This window comes from Cynocephalus volans, chromosome 4 (genome assembly GCF_027409185.1).
Source record: "Cynocephalus volans isolate mCynVol1 chromosome 4, mCynVol1.pri, whole genome shotgun sequence".
Taxonomy (NCBI): Eukaryota; Metazoa; Chordata; class Mammalia; order Dermoptera; family Cynocephalidae; genus Cynocephalus; species Cynocephalus volans.
Window position 1 is genome coordinate 110,096,603 of NC_084463.1, and position 19,812 is coordinate 110,116,414.

The 19,812-nt window shown below is 39.1% G+C and overlaps 1 protein-coding gene across 1 annotated transcript in view; it reads left to right on the forward strand.

Annotated features, from left to right (window-relative positions):
* Nucleotides 1–506: 506 nt before the first annotated feature.
* The window catches only part of SWAP70 (switching B cell complex subunit SWAP70), a 70,130-nt gene continuing 50,824 nt past the window's right edge, over nt 507–19,812 (forward strand). Inside the window, exons 1-2 of the mRNA XM_063095354.1 lie at nt 507–707; nt 19,107–19,247. Coding sequence (XP_062951424.1) covers nt 609–707; nt 19,107–19,247 — 240 coding nt within the window. The 5' untranslated portion in view covers nt 507–608. The remainder of the gene's footprint in view (nt 708–19,106; nt 19,248–19,812) is intronic.

Here is a 19,812-nt window from a genome sequence, read left to right on the forward strand (position 1 = left end):
ACTTCTAAACCTATCTTATACCTCGACTCCGTTTCCCCGGGCCCAGTACAGAGTAAGCATCAATAAACGTTTGCGAAAGGACGAACCAACTTCCTCATAAGTCCTTTATCGCCTCTCCTCCCGCTCTGCATCCTCCCCCACTTGGGACTACGTTAGCACGTGAGCCCCTGTCTGGCCTCCTCAGACAGTGACTCCGTCCCCAGGGCAGACCCAGGGCTCCCCTTTCTACTGCGGGGCGCCAGCCAGGGCCGGGTAGGCTGCTCACCCCATCTCTCGCGCTTTTCCTCCGGATCGGGGGCATTTTCGGGGGGTGCTCGCGAGCCGGTCTGGGAAACTTTAGGGAGCCTCGTGGTGGTGGTGTTCACCGCCCCAGCTAGGAGATCAGAGGTGAACCTACCCGCGACCCCGCGCCCCAGCAGTAGCACGCGCGGCTCTGGGCGGGCGCAGAGTGGGCGGGGCCTGTCGGGGGCGGAGCCTGCCGTGGTCAGGTGACTGCGCGGCGGGCGGCGGCAGCCGAGGCTGAGGGGCGTTAGCCGCACCGAGGGGCCGGCGGAGCAGGCGGGGCAGGCGGCGCCGGCGGGTGCAGTCGGGGTAGCAGGGCCGCGGCCATGGGGGGCTTGAAGGATGAGCTGCTCAAGGCCATCTGGCACGCCTTCACCGCGCTCGACCTGGACCACAGCGGCAAGGTCTCCAAGTCCCAGCTCAAGGTGGGCGCCCCCGCGCTGACCCCCCGTCCGGCCGGCCGTGGCGCGCTCTCCACTTCCCTCGGGTGGCAGTCGGACCAGGCGGGCGGTGACCGCAGGAGGGGCGGGCTGGAATGCGGCCGGGCGGCCTGCTCTGGACGGAGGGGGCAGAGACCGGGATCCGGCGCTTTCTTCTTCCCTTTTACCTTCGGGTCGTGCTGTCAGGCGGGTGTGTTAGTGCCCTCGTGAGCGGGGAAAGGCTCCCAGTGAGCTGGGAAAGGCTGGGGTGGGGTCTGTGGGGAGCGAGTCAGGTTCCCTGATGGCGCGGGGGGCCCACAAAGTTTCGGAACTTGAGAAGGAGGTGGGACACGCCGTTACACAGCCTTCCCAGAGTATCCATCCACCTTACTCTGGGAGAGGAAGGGACTTGCCCAAGGTTCCTGGGCAGAGCCTTGTGCAGCCCACGACCCCACACCGGGGCGGTCCTCCAGACGGCCCGCTGCACCCGAGGCGCCTGGGCAATTCAGAGAAACGCCCCAGAGCCCGACTTCCAGCGTCCTCCTCCTTTGGGAGGTTTTGGCTGTGAGGGACAATTTCCGACTTGTGAAGACCTCCCCGCCCAGCGTCCTCTGGTCTAGAACTAGTCAAGAGGGTGTGCTGTGTCCTGCAGGGACCTTAGTTCCGGTTGAAGAGCACTGACAGATCTTTCTGGCGCGCGGAGTCGTTATGGTGACTGCCAAAGACCCCGTCACTCAGAGTGTAAGGTATAAATAAAGGAATGCTTGTACACTGAGTAACCCCAAGCAAGGAAAGTGGCACTCAGCCAGGAGAAATTGGCAGCTTCTTGAAAGTATAAAATATAGAAACAGACAAGAAGAGCCATTCACAGGCGTTTTTGAATATACACATTTTGGATCTGAATGTCTGGTTTTCTTAGCCTCTTCTGGGAATCAATTCCTGGAGGCTGGATTTGCTTTGTGTATTTTTTGCGGTCATCAGTTTGTTCTCGGGAGTAGAGGCTTTTATGGCAGTAGGGCTTAGCATCTCCCCTTGTCTTCCTTTTACCCTCCTCTTTTTCTCATCCATAGAATCATAGTCTGGAAGGGTCCATGGAGATTATGTTCTTAATTTTTATTTTACTTTATATTTTTAAAATTATCATACAGTAAAATTGACTTTTTGGTGTATAGTTCTGTGAGTTTTAACATGTGTGGGTTTCATCAGTTTCGTCATCCCCAAAACCTTCCTCATCCCAAAAAGCCTCCTCGTGCTGATCTCACCCCCAGCTGCTGATAAACACTGATCTGTTCTAACTGCTATAGTTTTGCCTTTTCCACAGTGTCATGTAGGTGGACTCTCATAGTGTATAACCTTTTGAAACTTGCTTCTTTTACTCAGCATAATGCCTTAGAAAATCAGCCATCTTGTGTGTATCAATATAATTCTTTTTGTTACTAAGTAATATTCCATCATATGCATGTGCCATAGTTTATCCATTCATCCTTGAAGGTTTATGTAATTTCCAGTTTCTGGTGATTATGAATAGCTGTATTTTACTTTTTAATGTTTTTACTTTTAACTTATCTATACCACTATGTTTAAAGTGGGTTTCTTGTAGATAGTGTGTAGCTGGGTCTTGTTTTTTATTGATTCTGACAATCTTTGTCTTTTAATTGGTATGTTTAGAACATTTACATTTAATGTAATTATTGCCATGGATTGATTTAGGGCTACCATTTAATTATTTGGTTTCTATTTTTTTTAGTTTTTTGTTCTTCTGTTTCTCCTTTCCTTCCTTCTTTTGGATTATTTGGATATATTTTAATGTACCATTTTAATACTGAGCTTTTGACTCTATTTCTTTGTGTAGTTTTTTTAATGGTTGCTCTAGGAATTACAATATCCACACCTAACTTTTCATAGTCTATTTAGGAATAGTATTTTACCACTTTAAGATGAATGTAGAAACCTTGTCAACATATAGGTCCATTTACCCTCCCTGCTTTATGCTGTAATTGTCATATTTATTAATGTACATACATTGAAAACCCCAACAGACAATGCTAATTTTTGTTTTCAATCATCATTTCTATTTTAAAGATTTTAAGAGAAGAATAGTTTATTCTTTTTTCCTAGGTCTTCCTAGACTACCCATTTATTTTATAGATATGGTATGTGAAACTTCTGAGATGTTTAGTGATTTGTGCAAAGTCACAGTTGTAGGCATAGCAAAGTCTAGAACTAAGATTTTCACATTTTTGAGCCAAAGTTTCTTCATTTTCTTCTTTTTCAATTGATGGCATAAAAGAGATGTTTTCCTATTGCTTTTGTTGTACTCCATTCAAACTTGTCTTTGTGTTTGTTTATAAGCAAAAGTGTCCAGAGGATTCTTGACAGCAGGCTTGGCAGGAAGTGTTAAATTTCAGTTCACAGCCTTCCCCACAAGATGTTGATAGGCAAATCTGTGATTTTATTTTGTCTCTCCCTTGTCTTTGTAAGAGACATTGGGTTTGATTTAGTTCTGTTCATCTTGCCAGTGTTTGTGGAATTGAAAATATTACAAAATATTAAAGATTTTCTATTCAAGTGTCTTCGTGTTTAACTCTGATGTTCAGTGTTCAGTTGGATAGTAGAGTTTCTGCCTTAATTTGTTCATTCATTCATTCATGCAGTAATCTTTTGTGTGTCTACTGTATGTAAGGTACCATGTAATTTAATACAAAGGTTAGTATTTTTAGGCTTTTAAGAGTTAATATCTTCTTGGAGGAAATATGTAATTGATTTGTTAGGAACAGATTAAAATATACATATCCAAAATGATGGTTAAAATTTATCACTTTGGAAAGCTATATGGGTATTCTAAAATATTTCTGACACGTGTTTTTGAATTGCCTTTACAACTTTTGATGCAGGGAATCGATACATTAACTAAATATATAGTGGACACTTCATGTGTTAGATACTGTGCCCAATGCTAGGGTGATATGGTAGTAAAAGATGGGGGAAAAGAAAGAAATACAAATCTTTGCTTTCAAAGAGTTTAAATTTTGGTAGGCAAATTAAGAGACTAAGCAACCATTAGAGAAGGCACTCGGTCTCTATATAGATATAGGTTATATTTCTCAGATACAGAAATATAGGGTAGAAGATACTGAGAGGGGCCACGAGATTTTAGAGGAAGAGGTGATTACTTCTTACTGGTGAGATTACTTCATGAAAAAATCTTTTTTGAATAAACTCTGAAGGAAGCTGGGATTTGATTAGGTAGGAATGTGGGAGGATTAAGCCCATTCTATTCATTCATTCATTTAATGGATATTTATTGATTGCTATTAGCTCTAGGTGACCCTGTGAACTATTGCAAGGGACAGGAATTAATCAGGCATTTTGGGGGATTTCTGGGTAATTTATTTTGAGAATAAGAATACATTTGTGTGTTCTTGTTGTGTAATGGAGAGAGTTATTGCTGGTGATAAAGCTGTAGAAGGAGATTGGGGTTAATGCATGGAACTTTGAATATCAGGCTAGTTAGGTAGATGCCAGGGGGACTCCAAGTTTTCTGAGGCGTGATTGGCCATGATCAGAAGTACACTGTAGAAAGTTACATGGGAAATAGCATATGTGCTGGCCGGAGTGAATTGACCAAATAGGAGTTAGGAAACTATTACAGTAGCCCAGATGAGATGTAATGGGCCTAGAGGAAGTGAAGATGGACAAAGGAGGAATGGTCCATTGGTGGGTCAAGGAACAGGCCTTAACCCATGATTGGGTGTGAGGAGAAAAGGAAAGGACAGACCCAGAAATGCCTCAATTTCAACTATGGTTGACCAAAGTGGTTTTTAATGGAAGTGGGAAAGTTATGAGAAAGAGCTGTTTTGCGAAGAAATAATAGTTTTGAATATGTAGAGTTTTTTTTTTTTTTTTCATGAGGTCCTTGATGGATGGATATTCAGCTGGAGATGATGTCCTTGGCAATGTGGGGCCATTGATACAGAATCTAGTAGTTGAAGCTTGGAAAAAGGAGAGAAGAGAGTCTTGAGAAATGGCTAGAGTAGGTGATGAGTAGAAGGAGAAAAGCCAGAAATCAGAGATAAGAACCACTTTGGGGCAACACTGGAGCTGAGGGAGAAGAGAGGTTTAAGGAAAACATGTCTCTTATCTCTGAGAGTCGATTTATTATTTTGGGTGTTGTAAAGTAATGAAATTGATTTTTTTTCCTTTCCATAGAAATTATGTATTTCTTTTCTAAAGAGAAGTTGTGAAAAGTTTGGAATATTGACATCATCTTGGAAATAAATGTAGTTTTTACATTTATACTTTTATACTTTGTAGTATAGTACTCATTTAGGTAAATGTGTTTGAGTCACCGCTATAATTAGTAAATATTGGCCTTGAGGGTCACCAGTGTAATATAACAAAAGATTATTTTTATACCTAATTTGTATTATTAACTAATAGCATATTTTTGAGTAAAACAAAAATTATTACCTAAAATAATTTTGAAACTTAAAATCCAAAGGAAAAAAAATTGACAACATAATAAAATAATATATTATTTTACTCTTTCAAACATAGACTTTCATCAAACTTATCAATATAATAAAAATATAGAACACAGATTTTAAAAACCACTTGTGATTGCATAAGCTAAACTAGAAACAGATGTTCAGTGGTAGTCACAATACTGCTTCATTGTTGAAACAACTAGGCCTAAGTTCATTGCAGGTCAATAATCTTTTTGAATCTTCATTAAAGCACCCTCCCCTCCATTTCCCCCCCAAAAGGAACCACTTCTGCCTTGCTTTTCTTACTTTGATTCTTTCTCTCCCTTCCTCTCAAATCTCTTTGATTTCCTTGGTCTTTTTCCTGGCAATCTGTGCACTCTCCACTGGGGGTGTCTGTCTCTGGCTCTAGTGTGGCATTTCCGGTGCCGCACCTGAGTTGCAGTTGCACAGGCCTTCAGCCCTGCACCCAGCCCTGTGCACCCCCATAGAAGCATTAGCTTAATTTGCAGTTGTGTTGTTTGAAGGTAACTAATTATTTTACTGTCATACTGATTTGGTGTTACCCTTTTTTTTTTTTTTTTGACCTGTAAGGGGATCGCAACCCCAGGCACCGGCCATCCCTATATAGGATCCGAACCCACGTGGCCTCGGCGCTACTAGCGCCGCACTCTCCCAAGTGAGCCACGGGGCTGGCCCTGGTGTTACTTTTTCAGACTGAAATACTGAAGGACAGTAGACTAAGTGATTGTTTAATTAAGCTTTTTCTAATTATGTAGAGACCTATTTACTTTCCAGTAGTACTGGTGAAGTATATAGCAATAGGCTAACGGTGTGGAAAGAAACCTCCAGAAACACATTCTCTACTTGCTTTGAAACTTGTATTCATGAATAGTCCCTTCTTAGAAAATCGTATTAAGACTGTATTACTCATTTTGAATGCAATTTTAGTATACTCTCTGATAACTGATGGGAGATTGAAAACTACTGAGAGATTGATTAAAACTTTTCTTTATATCTATATAGGAAGGTGCTAGGTACGATAGGTAGCTGAGTAAGTGTGGTTGAATGAATGTAAGACATTTTTTTCACCTGTTTTTTCCTTGATTTCATTTTGGTGTTCATGCTTTTTTTGTGTGTCTCTCTATTTTTTTGAATGAGGGACATTTGTATGTGTATACCATATTCTAGGAAACCTTATTAATATGCCACCTGAAGCCAACATACTGTTAGTTTTAGGGTATAGTATAAATTTGCAGAAGTCATATTATTTGAAGTAAAGGCAATAATGGTTTTCTTCTCTACTGATATTTTAAATTTATCTTCACATTATTTAGAATTTCAGTGGTCTTGCTGAAAGATACTAAATCTCCAGTGTTACTTAGAAATAAGAAGATAAAAAATGAAGGTTATTATTTAAACAAATGTATATTTAAAAAATTTTTGAATAATTCATATATACACGATATAAAATTAATAAAATTCAAAAGGGCATTTACAAAAGTGAAAAGTAAGTTTCTCCCAACCCTTGGCCCATACTAGTTCCCTGCCTTGGGGGTCGGGGGTAACCATTATTTACAATTTTTTATGTTCTTTCCTGAGGTCAAAATATGCCTTTAAATGAACACTTTTATTGTTATAGTGTTTTCCTCTCAAATGTAGCGAAATCTAGTGGTATTTTTGCAATCTCTATTATAGCTTTATTTTGCAATTATGGTTACAGTGTGAATTACATGTCAGTGCTAGGAAATGTCTTGAAATAAGCTTATTGGATGTGCATTTTTATCCTGTTGTTTTTAGAAACACAGCTTTTTTTTATTGTACCTTTTTGAAGTAAAAAAGCTTACAACTTTAGTGAGGATCTAAATGAAAAAAATTTTTTGAGAAGCAACATGAGTAGTTTGAATATTTATTATTTTCTCAGTGATAGATTTTCAACTTAATATTTTTTATTCTTCTCCTTGTAATTGATTTGTGTATCTTGTGAATAATATTGTGTGTTCTGTTCCCATGTAGACATTTATCCTCAAAAATTTTAACCTTGCTAGGTACAAAAGTAATTGAGCCAGGCGGGCGGTCAGTTGAAAATATAAAGGTAGCAAATTGCAGTGAAGGGCTTTTAGTGTGTGAAACACAGTGTACAAAGATGTGGTTAATTCTGTGAACTTGGCATGTGTAGTATTCCCTCCTTAAGCTATTGTGTTTTGTTTCTGATAATCCCTATGGTAAAAGTTGTTTCCGTTGAGGAATTAAAAAAAATCTAATTTAAAAACTGAGGTTAGGGGATCGGACTCATGAGTAAGCCTATTAAAGTCTTTGTAAATATTTTTTATGCTTCACCAAAATAAATCAGTAAAGACAGCTCTCTAAATAAAGAGAATATCAAAAATTTTTAAGTCTTAAAATTGTGATAATGAATTTTGGGTTATTTCCATTTTCCCACTTGCTAGAAACCCTTTTCAGTGAGATAACTTGGAAATTTTTGTGTTTTTTTTTTTAAATACATGTAAATTTTTGTTTTATTGAAGATAACATGTTAATATCCAGTGCATTTCTGATCTTATGACTCAGAGCTCTTAACCCTTCCTGATCCCCATATGTATTTCCTTTGGGGTCTCACCACAGTCCCAGAGGTACATAGCAATGAAGCTGGAGATGGAAGAGGCTTTGTGTGACCTTTTCCCACATACTGAGTTTGCTATCACTCAGTAGGTATTTCTCATTCCCTCCCAACATGAAGTTATTATATAGAACCTTAGGCCTGTTAGTGATAATTAATACATCAGAACTCTGCTGAGTACTCTGACTTGCCTCTTCAGTCTCTCCTGCAAATGTCTCTGTTCTTTTTCTACAACATAAGCCTAAGGTAGGCCTTTGCCTCAGCTTTATCTTCCCCAAGGCTGCATTTTGTAAAACTATTTTTGTGCTCTACCTTCTGCTTTATTTCCTTCTTATCATCCCACCTTTATGTTCCTTCTTTTTTTATTAGAAGTTTATATCTACTTGAAACTCTAGTTCTCAGCAATTGATGAAAAGGTTGGAGGAAATCTGCACATACTACTTGAATTTCATATAAGGAGATCTTGTAATTAGGGAGAGATTTCTGTAATATTGGAAAAACTAATTTTTTCATCTATGCTTTCTATACCTTTTGCTTCCTTAGGAATAATTAGCTTTACTACATTTGATTTGGACCAGGAGAGAGGTATATGTGGGCATGATGTACAAGCCAGAGGAAGTGGCACTAGTTAGGATAAAAGTTGTTCTGGTTGTATGGTCAGTGTTAAAAGATATTGTGTTTTACTGGATAGGCAGCTCTGGGAGGATGAAGCACTATCTGCCTTGCCTGGCAGTACATCCCCATCTATTCTTTCATAGCGTGATGAGCTCAGCCAGATGGCTGTTGCACTGGAGTTGCACAGGAGCTGGTGGACAGCTAATTCAAGTCTCAGTGACTTTCTTCAGTGATGACTTGAGAAATGCTCTTAGGTAATGGGACACCAAACAGTAGATAAGATTAGACTGGAATTCTGAGGTCCTTTACCTGGATAAACTTTGGGAAACTCACTTTGCTTCTTGTATTTTAAGATTATCTGTTAAATGGGGATGAGATATAACATGCATGCTTGAATAGATAGAGATCACAACCTTTATGTGTGACAACTTGCCATTTATTTACTACCAAACACTGATTTTGAAAAAAATTAATCTATGAAACATTGTATGAATTTGAATGTTTCAGTCTGCCAAGGAACTTTTTGTTGGGCACTCTGGGGAAGAAAAAATATGCAACATTGTCAGTTACCTTGAGGAGTGTGGTTTTTTAAAATATAAAAAATACACTGGATTTCAAAGACTTGGTAACGAAAAATGTGTATTAGTCCATTTTGTGTTGCTATAACAGAATACCTGAGACTGGGTAATTTATAAAGAACAGAGGTTTATTTGGCTTACATTCTGGGACAACTGCATCTGACATGGGCCTCAGGCTGCTTCTATTCATGGTGGAAGGCATCAGGCAGCTGGTGGGTACAAGCAGATGACATGGTGAGAGAGGAAGCAAGAGAGAGAGAGAAGGTATCAGGGTCTTTTAAACAACCAGCTCTCATGGGAACTAATAAAGCGAGATCTCACTCAGGACCCCCTTCCTCAGGGAGAGCATTAATCCATTCATGAGGGATCCACCCCCATGACTCAAACAGCTCCCAACACTGCCACATTGGGGATCAGATTTCCACATGAGTTTTGATGGGGACAACACATCCAGACTATCAAAATGTAAGATATCTATTTAATAATTTTTAAAATATTGATTGCATGTTGAAATTATAGTATTTTGGATATATTATTAACATTAATTTCACCTGTTTCCTTTTACTTTTTTTAATGTGGCTTTAAAAATTCTAAATTTCACATGTGGTTCACATTATATTTCTATTGGACAGAGCTGCTGTAGATGTTCAAAGTCAATAGAGGAAGAGATGCAGACAATTGTAGAAAAGGAAAGTTTCATGGAGAAGGTAGAACTTTAGCTGTGTTTTTGAGGGAATGGGGCAGATCTTGTCTGGTATAGTCACAGCAAGTCGGCAAATATGGTTGTGGCATTGTGGATAAGAGCAAGAGCCTAAACTTGGAGTATTTGTGAGCAGAAAGGAAGTACTCTGGGTGGAGTAGAATGTTTTGAGGTATAGTGGAAAATTAAGATTTAAGGGGAGATGGGGCTACATTTTAGATGTTTTTGAATGTTCTTGCACAGAATAGATATTTAACATATCCATCTGTTGACTGACAATCTATGCTAGAATGACTAGTTCAGAATGATCCTATAAAGAGGGGAAGTCATTAAAAGTTTTCGGGCCGATATCTGACAGGTATAGTTTTAAGATTTTTCTGATGATGTGGTTGTGATGATCAAAGGTGAGAGGCTGGAGATGAGGAGACAGGTTAGAGGGCTGCAATGAAATCTGGGTAAGTTGGTAAGTGCTGGACAGAGGTGATGGCTGTGGGAATCAATACAGATATGTTCCCTACCCTTATAGAGTTTAAGGACTTGTGAGTGATACAGACAAGCAATTCAAGTACAGTGAGATAAGGAAAGTACACAGTACTGAGGAACACAGAGGCAGAGAACCTACCTAGCCTGGGGCTAGGATTGGAGGAGTTAGTTCAGAGAATGCTTCCTAGAGGAGGAGACATTTGTCACTAAAGGACATGTGAAATTCCCCTATAAAAACACATGATGAAGGATTTGGAAAGTAAAACCCTTGGAAGAACAGGAAAAGTGTCAAGAGAGAGAGCACTGGTTGGGAGTTGGTAGACCTGTCTGTGCTCCATTACTTGTTTGTCCATGGGAAGTCACTTCTCTTTGCTGGCCTTCAGTTTCTCCATTTGTAAAATATGGAGTAGCAGATGAGATCTTCAAGATTTGGCCTTCTAACTGAACCTTGTAAGCTTGATGTATTTACCATGGTTTGGGAGTGTCTTTGTTAAGGGCCTTGGAGGGGAGAATGGGGCTTGGTACTGAGGGAGAGGAGCCCTTGTTTCCCTAGCCTCAGACTCTCTGATTAGCCTGAAGGTGACAGAGCAGCTCATTCAGTAGAAGAGAAGAGTTGGTGTTGGCTGGGGCTGAATTAGATCCAGAAAAAGGACAAACTATAAGAAAAAGAGATATAAGGACACGTGTTTTTCTGTAGTTTTGTTGTTACGGGAATAGTGATATGAAAGTCAGATTCAGGGTAGTAAACCTGTTTTGGGAAGGAAAGGTGATGAACTCTCCTTTGGATCTTTTGGATGTAAAGCAGATTTAAGAGTAGAAATCTCTAGTACTGGTTAGTGGTATAAACCAGAGCTTATTTGAGAGGTCAAGATCAGAAAGAGATCAGAGAGTCATTAGAATAGAGGTGACTTAAAGTTATCAGAATAAAAGCACTTTCTAAGAACAGCATAAGGAGAAAGAAGAACTCAGGGCTGAAAATTGGGCTTTGGGAAATGTCCAGATTGGGAGAATGAAGGTGAAGGATATGACTCTATAAAGGCAACTTTGAAAAACGTAGAAAATGGTGTGTCATGGGACCAGAAAAAGTCTCAGGGGGTTAGGGGGGCAGTGATCCAGACTGCCAAGTGCCAGAAACTTGGAAGAGTGACTTGGCCAGAAAGTATCAGTCTCAGTTTGGGTTCTCCATGAAATAGATGCTAAGACAGTGTTAGGAGTGCAAAAGGGTTACTGGGGAGAAACACCTGTGGAACAGGGGAGAGGAAACAGGATTAGGAAAAGGAGCTGTCAAACCATGATAGAGATTTGGCAAAACCAGGAGGTCTGGAGCAAAGATTGCCTGTTAGGGGAGTCCCACAATGGGGAGAAGTGATACCACCACTCTGCTCAGTCATTGGCTGAGGTGGACCCTGCAGGTAGTGGGAGGCTGTCGGCTAACCACAATCCTTGTAGCTGGATGACATTTCCTTTCTTGAGGGGGCACTTGAGTGGTACATCTCTGTGTCTACCATAGAATCCTTTTGAAAAAGCAATTTCAGGAGATCGATGGGGATTGAAGCCATATTATAGGGACCATGATGGGTCAAGGTGGTCAGAAGATGGGGCAGCAGGGGTAAACCTCAGATTTGTGATCTTTACCATTACCTTGAGTGATTAGACAGATTAAGGCAGGATATAGGATATCTAACTCAAAACCATCTGCTGTGATGTCCACAGAATATATACCACTGAACTACAGTATATGCTACTGGATTACATTCTAATGGAACCACCTTTAAGAAGTTTTAACATATGAATTTTGGAGGACACATTTAGACCATAGCAAACCTCCAGCCCTATTTAATATTTTTACATAAATATGAAAGCTTCATTTTTTTCTGATTTTAGACATAATACATAGAATATTCAAACAATACATATATTAAAGTATAGAGGCAAAGGTAAAACACCTGAAATTCCACTACCAAAGGCAGATGCAATTAACTTTTTAGTGAATATCTTTTCTGATGTCTCTCTCTCTCTCCTCCTCCTCCCCCCAAACCAGCACGCATATGCATACCCACAAATGCATATATACAGACATATATATTCTTTTATATAAATAGGATTATATTTCGTATGCTTCTGTAACCTATTTTCTTGGACTGGCTGGTTAGCTCAGTTGGTTGGTAAACTATTCTCTTAAGTTTTGTGTTAGGATCATCTTTCTATATCAATGTGTATAGATACAGATACCATCCTTTTATAATGGCTGTGAACTGTTTCATTGTGTTGATGCATTGTGCATTATTGACCTGTGTTCCTATTCACAGGTTTTTGAGATGTTTTGATTTTTTTTTCAGCCAGAGATGCTGCTAAACATCCAGCAATGCATAGGACACCTCCCTTTGCCTCCCAAACAAATATTCAGCCCAAAATGTCAGTTGTGCTGAGGTTAAGAAAACCTGTACCTTCTTCAGTGTTGGGTATTGGCAGTCTTTATTCCCTTATATCTGCTCCACATCAGGTATTGTTACTCAGGCAAAAAGTGTATTTGCAGGCTCTTTATATTTACATTTTTTTGATTACTAATGATGTTAAGCATATTTTCCTATATTTCTTTTTTTTTTTTTAAAGTAAAGAAAAGGATGGAATTTAATCTTTACTTACAGAACATTGCAGGATATGAAACTCCACATAGAAATAAGAGGTCCATTCAGAGGACAAGCTTTATACAGTATGTACAGTGTAAAACTGTGCAAATATAGTTTCTTTGTAAAAGGTGCTATAATAACAAACTACATTTAAAAAGAGTTCTTAGTGGAGAAACAGTAAGACACACTTATACTAAACACAGTATACAGCAAACAACTTTATCCTCAGCTTTACAGTCTAAAAGTTAAAGGTCCCAGGAGTCCCATCCTGAACTTGTAAGGCATCCTATATTTATTAGTCATTAATTTCTTTAGTGAATTTTCTGTTCATGTCTGCTGTTTATTTTTCTATTAGGTGTTCATCATGTTCTTATTAATTTCCAGGAGTGATTTGAATATTGGAGCTATTAGCCTGTTTGTTTGTTTATGGTATCTTTCTTTTTAAAGGGAAAATTTTAAAAATTTTATGTGGTTAAATTTATCAGTATTTTCTGTTTAGTTTCTGAAGAGAGCTAAATTGGTGAATTATCCAAAATAACTTATTAAGGATGGTTCAGTTAGAGTGTAATCCCATTGCAGTTATGTATTTGAGATACCACTAGCATGTGAAACAGAATACAATTAAACCCTGAATAGGAATTCATCAGAGGGGGTGAAGGTGTGGGCAATGGAGGTTTTCTAGAGTTTATGAAGAATGGCCCAGTTAAAGGATGTGACTAGGCAGAAGGGGAATGTTTCCAGCACAGGACATCACTGTGGGACAGACAGGAGACTCGGGTTCTAGTCCCTGCTTTGTTACTAATACTGTGTGATCTAAGCCAAGTCTCAGGCCTCAGTCTTTTTATATGTGAAGTAAGGAGACAGGAATAGATACTGTTAAAAAGAGAATTTTGTGAAAGAATTTATTCAGCATTTATTGAAAGCCTTCTGGATTCTGGGCAGCATCTTAAGGTGCTATTGGACTGCAACAATGATAAGATATGGGCCTATCGTTCAGAAATTAACAGTGTTATGGAAGAGAAAAATCATGTGTGGTAGTGTAACAACAGAGGTACAGACTGCTTGGGAAACACAGAGTGGGGAAAGACTATCTTGGTGTTGGGTGGTGAAGGCTACAGAAAGAAATGGTGTTTATGTTAGGCAGAAATGGAGGTGGGGGTGGTTTGAGCAAGAGCCCAGCGGAGGAATGGTGTAGGGTTTGCTTGGGGTACAGTGAGTAAGCTCATTTGGCTGGATTTGTACCATTAGTGCAGAGGGGTAGGAAGAAATAAGGCTAGAAAGGCAAAGTGGGCTGGCTTGTGAAGTGACTTAAATGCAGAGCTCAGATACATCCTTGGCTTTTCCTTCTGTAAGCTTCTGATGACTTTTAGGCAAGGGTAATAACATGATGTAAGTAGCACTTGAAGATTAATTTGGTTTAAGTGTCTAGGATAGTAATTGATTTCATCAGGGATTGAGAGAGGGCAGTGTCAATGACGACCTTGAGATTTTTTAGGCTGAATAGAATAAAGATCATTTAAGAGAAAGCAAGCAAGACTTAAGCAGTGATAAGCAGGACTAAAGGACATTGTCAGGAAGGGGAAAATGACTCCATGTGATAAGGGTCAGGACTTCCAGTAGACAATGCTCTTAAGGCACGGCATAGCGGTGGTAGGAAATTGGTCATTCTGGTTCATTGTCAGGAAGAATTTTCTGGTAATTAGCCATTAGCTTGAAATTTTATTAATCAGACAGGAATTTTCATGTTTTAAAGAAAGATTGCCCATTATAAATTATAATTCTATAATTGTGTTGATTCAGATAAGTCTTTTGGAATAGAGATCCCCACCCATTTTTTTTCAGTGTTGAATCTTGCCCATTACGCACATCCTGTACAGGGAAACTGTGTGACTGGGAGGCATGTTTCAAAGAAACTTTTAGAATCTCTGCATCTTTGGGAGGGAGGAGGGTGAACATGATGCACTCGTGTGTTACAACAGTGTTTAGTTGTTCAGCATCCTTGATTTTATTTTCATGATAGCTGGAACAGAATGCTTAAAACGGGTAAATGGCAAAACACTGAACAGGAGCGGACCACACGAGCAGAGCTCTTGCAGTTAATTAGTCACCTCTTGTCAGCAGAGGCCCTGCAGAGGCAGTAGCAGACAGCTATGAAGGAACTGGAGAGATGAGTTTCTGGCATGGATACAGATCTTTTATTGTGGTAACAATAGTTTATTCTTCCAACCAGGGGAATGAGAGCAAAGTTGCCTAGCACTCATGTGGGTGCTAAAAGAATGGCCTTTGGAAGAGCAGACATTTGAAGAGCGATAAATTCAGCTTTTTCAAGAAACCTCCAAACACTCTGATTAGAGTGATTCAGTGGCAGTCCTTTTTCAAATCAAGAACTTGTAGTCCTCTTTCTTTTTGATTGCTTTTGTCTTGATCTGCTTTTCAGCTTCCTCATCTGGAGAGGGGGCTAGTGCCTCTTGGAACAATTTCCTCTAAAGGTGGGTGCTGAGAGATGAGGGCTCCCAGGGAGAGAATGGTCCCAGATTGTTGGGTGCCCATAGTTCTTTGCCACTGGAGTTAACTTGGCTCTGTTGAATAGTGCCAGTCATCATGTTGGGTCTTAGGGAACTGACTGGATGGAGTTGGGGTAGCACCAGTGTGTCACTGTAACTTAGAAACAAGATGTACGCATGTCCACAGTGTCATCTTTTAGAGGCAGGGCTGTCTGTTTTTCCAGAAAGAGAGGTAAGGTGGCACAGAGAGTAAAGGACAACAGAGTGAGAGGCTTGGATTCTAATCCCAGTTTCACTACACATAAAACTGTGATTTGGGGCACATGTCCTAATCTCTGACTCAGCCTCTTCATCTGTAAAACAGCCAATGGTATTTACTCTCCTAGTGGAGAGACTAAAACAAACAATGGGTGGTATGAGTCTACTCTAGAAAGGATAAATTGCTGTATACACTTATGGTGCTTTTACTTCTTTTTACTAGTTTACATTATGGACATCAAAATTTTGGTTTCGTTATACATTTTATTTTTTTATTAAAAATGACTTGATATTGTCTAAGTTTTTTTAAAAATTACTGATAAAAAGTTCTAAAGATAGCATATGTTTTTTTTTTCTTTTAGAAACACTTTTTCATTTACTTTATTCAGTTTGTTTTTACTTTATTTGAGGAAGATTTCCCTTTTCTAGGCCTTACTAACTGATGAAAAAAGCTATAACAACACTAAACATTTGTTCTGAATTATAGCTTTTTTTGCTGAATTCATGAAATGAGTTTGGGTTGACAGGGGTTGGGCTCCCCACCCCCCTGTTACCCCAAATTTTAGAGAAAACTGGAAATCCTCATTTTGTAGTACGGATACTGAGACCAAGTGAGTAAGTAGCAAAGCAGGAGTGGAGCTCAGGTCTCCTCCTCCAGGACCTTTTTTGCTGTAATTTGCTGCCAACCTCACAATCTGCTTAACTAAGTCAGATGATTAAGGAAATGATCACTGAATTCAAATATCCCTGTATTTAAAAGAGTGCTGTTTAGTTATCTGATGCTGAACTCTAGAGTTCAAACATAAATCTTCCTCATTGGCATCACTGAATCACACCAAGCACCTACATATACAAAGAGCATTGTTGTTGACTTTAGAGAACTGAAAACAGTGTTTCTTATTACTAGAGAGTGCTGGACCAGGAATTGCAAAACTTGAGTTCTGATCTCAGTTTGGCTTAGTAACCTTAGTCAAGAAAAACAAATTTAATCTGTTTGAGCCAGTTTTCACCATTTACAAGATGAGAAGGATGACAATATGACATCCAAGGTTCCTGCCAGGACTTAGTCGAAGGATCTATGAAACCCAGAGGCAGAGGACATGGAGGGTGTCAGGGAGACAGTGTTTTCTTTTTGTTCCCAAGGACTTTGCATTAGTCATCTACTTCTCTCATGTTATCTCCCTGTCTGGAAAGTCTTCTAGTTGCCTCTATTCCTATGCAAAAGCTATTCTTATATATCCTTTAAGCCCTAGGTTACATTTCACTTCCTCTATGAAGTCATTGTAGCACACATTATTTCTCCTTTTTTGAACTCATTTATTACCCTTACATCTCACTTATCCATTAATCATGGTACATTGCTGTGGAACATATCTTCCTTTTATACTTCATCTATAGGCAGTAGGTTAATGTAGAAGAAAAAGAACAGACTATGAAGATAAATAGAGTTAGCTAGGTGATCTTAGGCTGGCTATTCTAAAAAATATGTATTTAAAATTTTTAATAGGTAGTACATTTTCGAATAGGTAAATTTTTTTTTCTCTAAAGCTTAATAAAAAGGGGAGGTGCAGTGAAAAGTCTTCTTTTACCCCTGGTCTGCCATCAGATTTGTTTTCCCTCACAGTTATTAGTTTCTTATGTATCTCTCCAGAATGTCTTATTTTTTTCTTCTTTTTCTTTTACACAAAAGATGGTGTACTCTCAGGTATCTTGTTTTTTTCACTTAATTTATCTTGGAGATCTTTTCACATCAGTACATAGTGAGCTTCCTCATGGTTTTTAGTGTTTTAAGGATATGCCATAATTTAACCAGTGGTTTGGAATTTTTCTTTAGTAAAGTCTCAAATGATTTTAAAATTTGAATGATCTTTGAGCCTGATCTGAGAAATATGCTCTTCATTTCTCTAAAACTTATATTTCCATGGTACATTACAGTTTTTAAGCACTTTACGTCCTTGAAATCGATCCTCAGAAAACCTCTTTGGGGTAGATAATTACTGTATAGGTTTCACTAGGTAAATAGAGAAAGGAAATGTCTGTTTAGGATTTTGCTGACTGTGGTGCAAGATTCTTCAGTAAAAGCTCCACCGTGTTCTTTTCATGTGCTCTACTGGCAAGTAGAGGGTTTGCCTGAGAAACACAGCCTGCTTTGTAGGGGCTGATGAAAGTCTTCATTACTGCATTTATAACCACTTGTGAATTTACTTCCTTTCCTTTACCTACTTCCTTAAAACCAGTAGAGCATGTAGAAAAGGATCTCCACATAAATAAGCTTTGCGAAACAAAACAAATTTAGAAAAAAGATATGCAAATGTTCTCTTTATAGATTAAAAATTTTTAGTCTTAAATCCTAAATAAAATATGTGTATGCAGAAAAATGTGACTTGCTTAATGGAATTGAAAGTGTTTATTGAGATGGATGTGGCTCCTTAAGTAGTCAAATATTTAGGGCCGAGAAAAATAGGGAATATTTTAACCTGGGATTTGACATCTAGGAAGATCCTCTGTTAAAGAAAGTACAGCCTTAGCTATGTAATTTGTCCTGTTCAGAATGCACAAATGAAGTGGAAGTGACTTAAGTTTTATTTTTAAATTTTTATTTAATATAAAGCAAGATTGGTACTGAGATTGGCCAGACTGCTAATTCAGCTACCTTGATGTTGAAGTGTTCACTTAGGTTATTGCAAGACCAGTAGCCTTTTACATGCTATGGAATGCAGCTTTTCTATAAAATATTTTCAACCATTTTGGCAGCTCCTGAGATATTTTTGCTATTTATTTTTCTCCTATTTCTAAACTGGGCCCTTGATTTCTTTCTCTTTTTATATTTATGTTCTTTTATATTCACACTAAAATTTAGCCTAGAGTCATAGAATTTTAGAGATGTTTGGACACTTAGAGATTACTAGTAAATATTTGGTATACGAGGGTACTTCAGAAAGTTCATGGAAATATTTGTGTTATCTTTCAATTCAATTTTTCCAAGAAATTTTGGAAGTACCCTCAGATATGTACATTAAATTGGCCCCTTCTATTGAATAAGTGAGAAAACTGAAGTCCAGAAAGGTTGGGACTTGCCCAGGTCAGCTACCTTATCCAGAACCCCTGGCTGCAGCTGCCCAGAACCAGGTTCTTTCTCCAAACAGCTCTAATTGGCTGACTCTGCTCTACTTTGGGAAAAGTTTAATTTTGAACACATTCTCTTGCTCTTTTCCACCCTTTTCTTTCTAATGAGGACCAATTAATAAAAGACTTCAAGGAGTATTACAGTCACAGATCTTGCATGGAGTGTGGCTCATAATAGGCATGTAACAGAGACTTGTTTGAGGTGAACCAAAACTGAGAAGGGAATGAGAGAGAATCACGAGTAACAGGTGGGAATCTGGCAGCTGAGCTGTACTCACCGTGTATTTGCTAGTTTATTTTCTGTCTTTTTCTATCAAGGGCAGAGTGCAGTATGTTGTGTTCAGACAGTGAAGGTGTCATGTGCTGGGGAGTAGATGCCTTTCACCTGTTCTCTTTTTCCCCCTTAGGTCCTTTCCCATAATCTGTGCACGGTGCTGAAGGTTCCACATGACCCCGTTGCCCTTGAAGAGCACTTCAGGGATGATGATGAGGGACCTGTCTCCAATCAGGGCTACATGCCATATTTAAACAAGTTCATTTTGGAAAAGGTACGATTCTAACCTTTTCTTGCTTATAGCATAATTTGATTTGCGCATTTCAAGCAAGCCCCAGAGCCCCTCTTTGGTGAGTTCACTAAGGAGTTGAGGTGGGAGGCATCGAGAGATGTCAGCAAGGAAGAAAGAATGAGAGACTGAGATACTTCCTGTTCCTCCCTCTCCTCCACTCTCTTCTAAAACCTGGTTTGGTATTTTTCCAACTTGTTTCATTCTTTGAAGTTAAGAACTGTTTTGTGTTAATCTGCACCTGTCTGTTCTCAGGGTGCTTTTTTTTTTTTTTTTTTTTAAATCTGGTTCCACATGTATTGGCAATGGTTTTTAAAGCCTGGGTATGATGGAGTAAAATGTGAATACTAAAGTTGATGATAATTACCTTTACTGTATAGATATCACACAGCAAATTTTTTATTCTAGACGTTTCAGGGTACCACTTGAATACTTCCTCTGGGGTATGTTCTGAGTAAGGATGCTGTAAAAACCTGTCATGTGTTTGGAAGCCGAATATAACCTATTGGCGTTTGCTGCCATGTTCAGTTTTTCCTTTGGGTTGGATAAT